At 48.8% G+C, this 11,396-nt stretch overlaps 1 protein-coding gene across 1 annotated transcript in view; it reads right to left on the reverse strand.

Moving 5' to 3' along the window:
• The window catches only part of EXPH5 (exophilin 5), an 83,198-nt gene extending 72,029 nt beyond the window's left edge, over positions 1 to 11,169 (reverse strand). Inside the window, exon 1 of the mRNA XM_040426256.1 lies at positions 10,938 to 11,169. Within this exon, the coding sequence (XP_040282190.1) occupies positions 10,938 to 11,086 (149 nt within the window). The 5' untranslated portion in view covers positions 11,087 to 11,169. The remainder of the gene's footprint in view (positions 1 to 10,937) is intronic.
• Between the last annotated feature and the right edge of the window lie 227 nt (positions 11,170 to 11,396).

Below are 11,396 nucleotides of genomic sequence, written 5' to 3' on the forward strand. Positions count from 1 at the left end.
TAATCCACTTGACCGCGGAGCCCGGCTTCTCCTTCTGTCTCCTTTCTTCAGGACCTGGGTAAAGGACCTGTGGTGACGTCACTCCGGTCATCACATGATCTTTTACCATGGTGATGAATCATGTGATGGATCATGTGATGACCGGAGTGACGTCACCACAGGTCCTTTACCCAGGTCCTGAAGAAAGGAGACAGAAGGAGAAGCCGAGCTCCGCGGTCAAGTGGATTAAGGTGAGTTAAATAATTTTTTATTTTATTTTTAACCCCTCCAGCGCTATTTTACTATGCATTCTGTATTCAGAATGCTATTATTTCCCCTTATAACCATGTTATAAGGGAAAATAATACAATCTACAGAACACCGATCCCAAGCCCGAACTTCTGTGAAGAAGTTTGGGTTTGGGTACCAAACATGCGCGATTTTTCTCACGCGAGTGCAAAACGCATTACAATGTTTTGCAATTGCGTGGAAAAATCGCGGGTGTTCCCGCAACGCACCCGCACATTTTCCCGCAATGCCCGTGTGAAAGAGGCCTAAGTGCAGGGAGATCCCTGGGCGCCGCTCTCCATGTCTGTATAGTTAGTTTAGATGTTTTATTCTGGTGAAAGGTCCTCTTTAAGCTCCACCTAGGAATGTCCCCAAGTTCCCAACTGCCCCCGAGCACCCTCAAAGTACCTCCTTTGGGTGAGGTTCGTATAAGCCTGGTTCATGGAATTGTCCCTGAAGAAAAATAGGGGATGGTGGCAACTCTGCTGTACTGGTAAATTCACAATTCGCTCCGGACTACCTGAAACATACATACGGTGCACGGACCGCCTGTGGATGTCAAAGGGAACTGTTTAAGGCAAGGATGCTCAACCTGCGGCCCTCCAGCTGTTGCAAAACTACAACTCCTAGCATGCCCTAATAGCTGTAGGCTATCCAGGCATGCTGGGAGTTGTGGTTTTACAACAGCTGGAGGGCCGCAGGTTGAGCACGCCCGGTTTAAGGCATAATCTGTCCTGTTGGTGCCTTGCAACAAAACTGAAACTTCCAAATTGTGTACAAGGACCAGTTTTGATAAATCTTGCCCTATCAGTGCGGGACTATGGACGGACGCTATATGGCGAGTGAGGCCGGGAAGATTATAAGAGACTGGTTGACAGCAGCCACTAGGATGGGGAACGCTGGCACGTGAGCTCTCTCAATATTAAAACGCCCTTTACGGCCTCTCCTTCTGTATTAGAGGAGTCACAGTCCTGCTTGGTAATCCTCTTTCCTGTGTAATTGCTTCCATTAATGTCTCCCGTTAAGGACCTGGAAAATGACAGAAATGTGAACCCCTGCATTCTGCGCACACAGTGCATGGCGGTTTTATGAGCCTCCAGTTGAAACACGTTCTCCTAATTGACCTGCAATGAATGCACCTAATAATTAACTTGAGATTAACCCTGTAAAATGACATGAACTACAATGTAATAATATACAGGTGAAACTCGAAATTAGAATATCGTGCAAAAGTTCATTTATTTCAGTAATGCAAATTAAAAGGTGAAACTAACATATGAGAGATAGACTCATTACAGGCAAAGCGAGATGATTCAAGCCTTTATTTGTTATAATTTGGATGATGATGGCTTACAGCTTATGAAACCCCAAATTCACAATCTCAGAAAATTAGAATATTACATGAAATCAATAAAAAAGGATGTTAAATAGAAAAATGTAGGACCTCTGAAAAGTAGAATCATGCATATGTACTCTTGGTTTGGGCCCCTCAGTGCGGCGTGGCATGGGTGCCATCAGCCTGTGGCACTGCTGAGGTGTTATGGAAGACCAGGACGCTTCAGCTCTTCTGCATTGTGCGGTCTCATGTCTCATCTTTCTCTTGGCAATGCCCCGTAGATTCTCTGTGGGGTTCAGGTCAGGCGAGCTTGCTGGCCAATCAAGCGCAGTAATCTCATGGTCATTGAACCAGGTATTGGTAGTCTTGGCAGTGCGGGCAGGGTCCAAGTCCTGCTGGAAAATGAAGTCACCATATCCATAAAGCTCGTCTGCGGAAGGAAACATGAAGTGCTCCAAAATCTCCTGGTAGACGGCTGCGTTGACTCTGGACGTAATGAAGCACAGTGGACCAACACCAGCAGATGACATGGCTCCGCAAATCAACACAGACTGTGGAAACTTCACACTGGACTTCAAGCATCTTGCATTGTGCGCTTCTCCATTCTTCCTCCAGACTCTGGGTCCTTGGTTTCCAAATGAGATGCAAAAGTTACTCTCATCAGAAAAGAGGACTTTGGACCACTGAGCAACAGGAAAGACGCTTCTGAGTCTAGGGATCGACCGATATCGATTTTTTAGAGCCGATACCGATATTCCCTATTCACACCAATAAAGCTCTATCAGGGTGACTAGGACCTCACACTCTCCCTGCTGCCCTGTGCCTAGTGCACACAGCATCAGGGATGTTACCATGGCAGCCAGGGCTTCAGTAGTGTCCTGGCTGCCATGGTAACCGATCGGAGCCCCGCGATTACACTGCTGGGGCTCCGATCAGAAGCTGCCACTGCACCACCAATGAAATTACTTAGGTTGGGGGGCGCCACCAATGACTTTAATACTGGGGAAGGGGGGGGGCGCACTGCGCCACCAATGATAATTAACCTTTAATACAGATACGGGTGGCGGGTACAGCTGGCACCCGCCTTCTGGATTTGTATTAAAATTATCATTGGTGGCACAGTAGCCAGACACCTGCTATGCTGGCTGCTTGACTCTGGGGAGGACACTCAGGAGGAGAAGGAGGCTGCTGCCGCCATTCGCCGAGCACACTAGCTGAGACGGCGCAGCAGTAAACCCTCCCCTGTCCCTTCTCCTGCTTTAATACTAGCCGGACATTCATTGGTGGCAGTGGTGCAGGCAGCTTCAGAGCCCGCTCATTTTATTAGGCTCTGCAGCGGCCGCGTCATAGGAGGGAGGTATTCCCTCCCTCCATCCCTCCTTCCCCACGGACTCTGGCCACTGAACATGGCAGCGCACGCCAAGCGCCATGTTTTCTCATAAGCGAGCAGCACTGGACGCATTATCGGCATATTGGCAAGGTTAGATGCCGATAACTTTGATAATCGTGAATATTGGCCGATAACATTGGTAAATCCGATAATCGGTCGATCCTTACTTCTGACGTTGTTTGCTGTTCAGGAGAGGCTTGACAAGAGGAATACAACATTGATGCACTAACTCCAGCCTCGGTCCCCTCCTTGTCCCCAACACTTTTGAATGCCCTTTTCCTGACAATCCTCCCCAGGCTGCGGTCATTCCTGCTGCTTGTGCACCTTTGTCTTCCACACTTGTCCCTTCCACATAACTTTCTATTAATGTGCTCCGATACAGCACTTTGGGAACATCCAACTTCTTTTGCAATTACCTTGGGAGGCTTTCGTCAATGATAGTTTCCTGCACAACTGTCAGGTCAGCAGTCTTTCCCATGATTGTGATTCCTACTGAACCAGAGACAATGTAAAGGCTCAGGAACCCTTTGCTCAGGGGGTATGGATTAATTAGCTGACTAGAGGGTGACATATATATTTTCACAATATTCAAATTTTCTGAGATTGTGACTTTGGGGTTTTTATAAGCTGTAAGCCATAATCATCCAAATTATAACAAATAAAGGCTTGAAACATCTCGCTTTGCATGTAATGAGTCTATCTCATATATTAGTTTCACCTTTTAAGTTGGATTACTGAAATAAATTAACTTTTGCACGATATTAAAATTTTTAGAGTTTCACCCGGCACCGACCTAATACAAGACGGCCGCTCCAGGGAGAAAACCGCCCTCGCTGTCCACCACTGCAAGCAATGGATTATAACTACTCCAATGCTTTAAAAAAAATGTACGGTACTAATTTTACATATAGTTTTTTCGTACACAGCTCCTATGCAGAGCTGTGCGTCTCCAATGTTACAAACGGAAACCTTGTGTAACCTGCTCCTGCCGGTGTGCTGCTCCCTCTCTTCTGCCCCAATCTGTCAGCAGGTTAAGGCCCCCATTCACATGACCGTATTTTTCTTTCCGCATCTTTTCTGCAATTTTGCGGATCGGATGTGGACCCATTCACGTCAATGAGGCTGCAAAGGATGTGGACAGTACACCGTGTGCCGTTTGCATCCGCACATCCGTTCCACGGCACCGCAAAAAAGACAACAAAAAAGACAACAAAAAAGACAACAATAGTCATTTCTGTCACAGGGCAGGACGTTCCAATCCGTAAAATGTGGAATGCATACAGCCGGTATCCATGCTTTCCAGATCTGCAATTTGCATTCCGCAAAAAAGGATACCGTTGTGTGAATGCAGCCTAAGGGTCTGCAAAACATGGATCCGCAAAAAATACAGGCAACGTCTACGTATTTTCCGTACAACAGACAAGAATAAGACAAGTTCTATCTTTTTTGCGGGACTGCGGAATGGACGTGCAGATGCGGACAGCAAACGGTGTGCCGCCCACATTTTTTTGCAGCGCCATTTTTGTATGGATCCGCATCCAGTCTGCCAAAAATGCATATTGGATGCGGACCAAAAATACGGTCGTGTGAATGGGGCGTAAAGGGGTTGGCCCATTTCATACCGATGGGATCGCGGCTGAAGGGGCTGCCCCTTACTTTCAGGCATTAGAGTCTCAGTAATCAGGAGACATATTTCTTCCTGCGTCTCTCGGATGAGACAATTTTGCCTCCATTTATCCTTTTCGAGATCTGATGCGGCAATGACTGCACATATGAGGAGGAGATGTGATAATGAATTCATTATAAGATCACTGATGACGATTTCAAATCCCAGCTGAGTTTAGAGTTTTTTGGAAGCCGATCCGTTTTTTAGTATTAAATATTATACTACTATATGAAGTAATAAGCCCCATGAGGACCACCCGAGACCATAATGGGTCATCCAGGTCCAATTCAGTTTTGCGGAGACTAATAGCCGCACATGTACATGGTCCATATAGCATCTTGAAGTTATATGGAGCAATAACCGCAATCCCAGACGTCTGTGCGGCACTACTGTACCTCCAGTTACAGCACATCTCCATATATTAAAAAATAAATAAAAAAACTTTGATGCATTAATCAGTAGACTCAATATTAAAGGCCATTGACCCCTAGAAGCAATGCTATCTCCGACACGCAGCGTCCTATGGTGCACCATATGGCGGCACACAGAATCCTCTGCTGTTCTGTACTATGTGCTCCTTGGTGCAATAATCTCCTTACGGCTCATGCACACATGGTCCAAATTGATACGGACCCAATCACTTCAATGTAGCCGTATGCTGTCCGCATCCGTACGTCCGTTCTGCGGCCCCACAAAAAAACACGTCTTAGGCTACTTTCACAGTGGCGTTTTGGCTTTCCGTTTGTGAGATCCGTTCTGGGCTCTCACAAGCGATCCTAAACGGATCAGTTATGCCCTAATGCATTCTGAATGGAAAAGGATCCGCTCAGAATGCGTCAGTTTGCCTCCATTCCGTCTCCATTCCGCTTTGGAGGCTGCCTGCAGCGTTTTGGTGTCCGGCGCCTGTCGAAACTGAGCCAAACGGATCCGTCCTGACACACAATGTAAGTCAATGGTGTTCAAGACGGATCCGTTTTGGCTATGTTAAAGATAATACAAACGGATCCGTTCTGAACGGATGCATGCGGTTGAATTATCTGAACTGATCTGTCTGTGCAGATCCATGACGGATCCGCACCAAACGCGAGTGTGAAAGTAGCCTTACTCTTGTCCGTATTACAGACAAGGATAGGACTGTTCTATTACGGGCAGGACGTTCCGTTCCACAAAATGCGGAACACACAGGGCCGGTATCCGTGTTTTGCGGACCGCAAAAACTGCTACGGTGGTGTGCGGATTATGGGAGTGATGGGGCTGGGCGCAGTATGTGCATTTTCATGTTTTCAGGCAGTTATATGATTGCACCGTAAGCCTATAATAACCCGTCTGTATATATGACATCATCAGCGCCCATAAGGTTAATAACCCCACTACAAGTGTCATCCTATTAACCGCCGCATTACGAGACCCTTTTATTAACACCTTGCACGCTCCCGTCCTATAGCAACAATTCAGGTGGAAGCCAAATAAACCCGCGTGATTCCCGGCTGTGACAGTGCGAGCTCCTCCGAGTAGGAACCGGATAATTCACTCCTTCCACACTTGGCCTGGATACTACCGTGTCATAGAGCACAGTGCCGCCATCTACCTGACCTGCACTCAGAGCTCGCACTACGTTTTCCTTTTCCGGCAGAGGAGATATGCCCTTTTATGCATGTCTGAGGAATATTTTGTTGCCAAAAAGCCTTAAAGGGGTTATCCGAATCTTTAAAACTTGGCCTATCCTCTGATAACCCCTTTAGGACGCTGGATGGCTGTTTTTTTTTCTTTTTCTGGCTGTAGGACGGCTTGAAAATCGGAAAAAAAGATTCCGTTGGTATTTTTTGCGTTTTTTTTTACCGTGGTTCATGGGGGAGTTTAAGTAACACACTATCTTAATTGTACAGGTTGCAACGGACCTGGCGACGCCACATACACTGGGGCTCGGAGGTTTGTGAACCATTCAGAATTTTCTATAGTTCTGCATAACCTAAAACTACATCAGATTTTCGCACTAAAAGTAGAAAAATTCTAAAGGGTTCGCAAACTTTTCCAAAAATTGTGGATCCGCAAAACACGGATACTGGCCAGTGTGCGTTTAGCATTTTGCGGACCACACATGGCCGGCGCTATGATGATATTATATAGGATAGGACATGCTCTCTCTTTTTTGCAGGGCCGCGGAACGGATGCGGACCCATTGGCTGAATGAGCCCTATGTCTGCGAGTGTTTTTACCACATTATAAAATAAAACAACTTTTTATGGCAAAAAAAAATGTTTGTTAATAAACTTTATTAAACCCGTTTGGCTACTTTCACACCGACGCTTTGGCTTTCCGGGATCAGTTTGGCCCTAATGCCTTCTGAATGAAAAAGGATCCGCTCAGAATGCATCAGTTCGCCTCTGATCAGTCTCCATTCCGCTCTGCTTGCAGCGTTTTTCTGTCCGCCAGGTGGTGCGGAGCAAGACGGATCCGTCCTGACACACAATGCAAGTCAATGGGGACGGATCCGTTTTCTCAGACACAATAGAAAACGTATCCATCCCCCATTGACTTTGGCTATGTTACAGATAATACAAATGGATCCGTCATGGCTATAGAAGACATAATACAACTGGATCCATTCATGACGGATGCATGCGGTTGCATTATTGTAACCGCTAGTCCACCGTGCCCATCTCTATAATCGGGGCGGCCCGTAATTTCATTCTGGCCACCTCTTGGCTTGTTTGCCGTGCTGCTGCCAGACCCCTGGCCCGCCCCCATTATAGTGAATGGGGCTAAAGCGGATCTCCGGCGGCACTGTGCACTAGCGTTAGCACCGATCCGGCAGGCTGTTCCCCCGCCGCTAGTGTGAAAGTAGCCTAAAGCAGTTTTGTGAGACTTTTTTTTTACTGATGACCTATTCTCTGTATAGGTCATCAGTATCTTACCAGTGGGGGTCCGACACCCAGGACCCCCGCCAATCAGCTGTTTGAGAAGAAACCGATGCTGGCAGTTGCGCCACGGCCTTCTCTCAGCTTTTTTCTTTTGCGGCCCCATTGAAATGAATCGGTCCACATCCGATCCACAAAAGAATCATCTGATCTCAACTATTTTGGAGGGATGAACCAGTGGTACGTGTAGGGTAAGGCCTTGTTCACATTCGCTGCCTATTCACCTTTTGTCCGTAGGTCAGTAAAAAAAATAAAAAAATCACGAGGACATGCACTACTATAATTCGTGATGCGGACCAATCACGCCCATAGAAGTCTATGGGTCTGGGAAAATCACTGACGCACATCCGTGTTGTGTCCGTTTTTCACTGAAGACTGATAGGAGATTCTTTGGAAATTAATTTTCCGCTGAACAACGTCAGTGAATTAAGGATGACACACGGATGCTAAAACTGGACACACAGACCAGCCACGGATCCTTCACACGAAACACGTACGCTTTTTTCACAGACGTGACACTGACACGGAAATGTGAACGAGGCCTAAGGAAGCATTTGGCAAGTTGGGCTTAAAGGGGTATTCTGGTTGTTACAAGTTATCCCCTATCCACCGGCAGCTCCATTAAATTTCTGTGGGCGTTCTGGAGACAGCCGACTACAGCGCTCCGCTATCTCCGGAATTCCCATAGGGATGAATGGAACGGCCGCACGCATGTGCGACCAGCCGCTCCATCTTTTTTAGGAGGGGCTGCAGCTCCTGATTGGTGGAGGTCCCAGCGGTAGGACCCTCACCGATCTACAGATACGGGATAACTTGTAACAACCAGAGTGTCCCTTTAAGCGGCTACTATACACTTAAGGCACAGTTCACACAAGCCATGTTGTTTTCATCAATCTTCTCAGTTATCGGAGCAGAAAACAAAGAACATGGCGGAGACAGATCGTCACACTACAGCCCATTACAATCAGTGGGGTCTGGCGGGCAGACGGCAGTATCCTGGCTATAAAGTCTGCGTAACTGTAGTCACAGCACAGTAGACCCGCAGTCAGACAGGAACTCACAGCACCATAAGTGATTACGATGAAGCTGTGAGGTACAGTCAGAGGAGCAGTGTTTGGTCTGGGAACAGAGGGCGTTTACCAGACCAAACACGTTCCTGTGACATAACCACTAGACTATGTTGACACAACAGATTAAAGTCGAACATTTTCTGCAGCAAAAATGTTTTCTCGACCCATGGATTTCTGCCGTGAATGTGCCAGGGATCTGCAGTATTCCGCAGATGGGCAACAGGACCGGCCCCTCTGTCCTTCTATGGGGCTAATCCTCACTACAGGCAATTTACGGAATTTCCACAGTGGATTTTTTTCAGCCTCAATGGTGGAAACCTGTGTAGAAATCTTTCATACATGTGTCAGTGGGGTTGCGGAAACCCCTTTCACCCACGTCCAGGGATGCAGATTTCACACACACAAAATCTGCATGGAGAGGAGCCAAGACCCAGAAGAGGCGCCAAAAGCAGGAGAGGAGCCAAGACCCAGAAGAGGCGCCAAAAGCAGGAGAGGAGCCAAGACCCAGAAGAAGCGCCAAAAGCAGGAGAGGAGCCAAGACCCAGAAGAAGCGCCAAAAGCAGGAGAGGAGCCAAGACCCAGAAGAAGCGCCAAAAGCAGGAGAGGAGCCAAGACCCAGAAGAAGCGCCAAAAGCAGGAGAGGAGCCAAGACCCAGAAGAGGCGCCAAAAGCAGGAGAGGAGCCAAGACCCAGAAGAGGCGCCAAAAGCAGGAGAGGAGCCAAGACCCATAAGAGGCGCCAAAAGCAGGAGAGGAGCCTAGACCCATAAGAGGCGCCAAAAGCAGGAGAGGAGCCTAGACCCAGAAGAGGCGCCAAAAGCAGGAGAGGAGCCTAGACCCAGAAGAGGCGCCAAAAGCAGGAGAGGAGCCAAGACCCATAAGAGGCGCCAAAAGCAGGAGAGGAGCCTAGACCCAGAAGAGGCGCCAAAAGCAGGAGAGGAGCCTAGACCCAGAAGAGGCGCCAAAAGCAGGAGAGGAGCCTAGACCCAGAAGAGGCGCCAAAAGCAGGAGAGGAGCCTAGACCCAGAAGAGGCGCCAAAACCAGGAGAGGAGCCTAGACCCAGAAGAGGCGCCAAAACCAAAAGAAGAGCCAAGACCCAGAAGAGGCGCCAAAACCAAAAGAAGAGCCAAGACCCAGAAGAGGCGCCAAAACCAAAAGAAGAGCCAAGACCCAGAAGAGGCGCCAAAACCAAAAGAAGAGCCAAGACCCAGAAGAGGCGCCAAAACCAGGAGAAGAACCAAGACCCAGAAGAGGCGCCAAAACCAGGAGAAGAACCAAGACCCAGAAGAGGCGCCAAAACCAGGAGAAGAACCAAGACCCAGAAGAGGCGCCAAAACCAGGAGAAGAACCAAGACCCAGAAGAGGCGCCAAAACCAGGAGAAGAACCAAGACCCAGAAGAGGCGCCAAAACCAGGAGAAGAACCAAGACCCAGAAGAGGCGCCAAAACCAGGAGAGGAGCCAAGACCCGAGAGAGGCACCAAAACAAGAACCAAGACCCAGAAGAGGCGCCAAAAGCAGGAGAGGAGCCAAGAACAGGAAGAGGTGCCAAGGCCAGGAGAGGAACAAGGACGCGGAAGAGGCGCCAAAACCAGGAGAGAAACAAAGACCAGGAAAAGGCGCCAAAACCAGGAGAGGAGACAAGACCCGGAAGAAGTGCCAAAACTAAAAGAAGAGCCAAAACCCAGAAGAGGCACCAAATGCAGGAGAGGAACCAAGACCCAGAAGAGGCGCCAAAACCAGGAGAGGAGCCAAGACCTAGAAGAGGTGCCAAGATCCGGAAGAAGTGCCAACCAGGAGATGAGCCAAAACCAGGAGATGAGCCAAGACCTGGAAGAGGTGCCAAAACAAGGAGAGAAACCAAGACCCAGAAAAGGCGCGGATCTTTCCATTAAGGCTTATGTGTACTGATGTGAAAGCGGATTTACCATATTTCTGTAAAATCTCTTTTTTGCTCAAGTTACCCCAAAAATTGCTGTAATCCGGTCACGTGTACATATTTAAAGTGAACATGTCACGTGCCTCTGAGGATGGAATTAAAAATTGGGGCGGTCGTGCCCGTGTGGTCATCAGGCGCCATAATTAGCACGTGACCCGTGAAGGATAGCGGCAGCACTCACCATCAGTATGAGGCTAAGCACTCATATAGCTTATTAGGGGTCCTGTACATTTTGTAATACCTGTCCCCGGACAGAGGGGGCAGTAGTGCGCACCACATTCCCTCTAGTGAGGAGGAGAAGCAGCATCTCCTGTGGGTGCACAGCGCAGACTGCCGCCTGCCTGACCTCCTACCTGAGGCGCTCCTGCTCCGTCCTCCTCAGCCGCTCGTCCCTCTCCAGCACCTCCAGGATCCGGTTGGCTTCTCCTTCCTGCAGAAAGCTGAGGTCCAGCTCGCTCTGGCCGAAGTTACTCATCTTGTCTCTTAACCCTTTGCCAGCCATTGCCTCTAGTCAGGTTGTGGTAGCGGCACCATGCCAGTGCCGCGCTGCCCCGTACAGTCCATGCGGCTGCAGCCCGGGCGACTTTCCACACAGCCACCTGCGGCCCGGGCGCTCCTTCTGATTGACAGTTGGCGGAGCCAATCCAGAGGCGGGAGGGAGCGCCGAGGTGAGATGGCGACCAATCAGCAACCAGGGCGTGGTGGAGCTCCGGGACTGTGACTGACAGCGCGTAACCAGGCACCTGACACAGGAGGATTAGAGAGAAGTCGTGTGTGACTGGGGCTCAACCCTGAGAACACCGTGCGGGACT

This window comes from Bufo bufo, chromosome 3 (assembly GCF_905171765.1).
Source record: "Bufo bufo chromosome 3, aBufBuf1.1, whole genome shotgun sequence".
Taxonomy (NCBI): domain Eukaryota; kingdom Metazoa; phylum Chordata; class Amphibia; order Anura; family Bufonidae; genus Bufo; species Bufo bufo.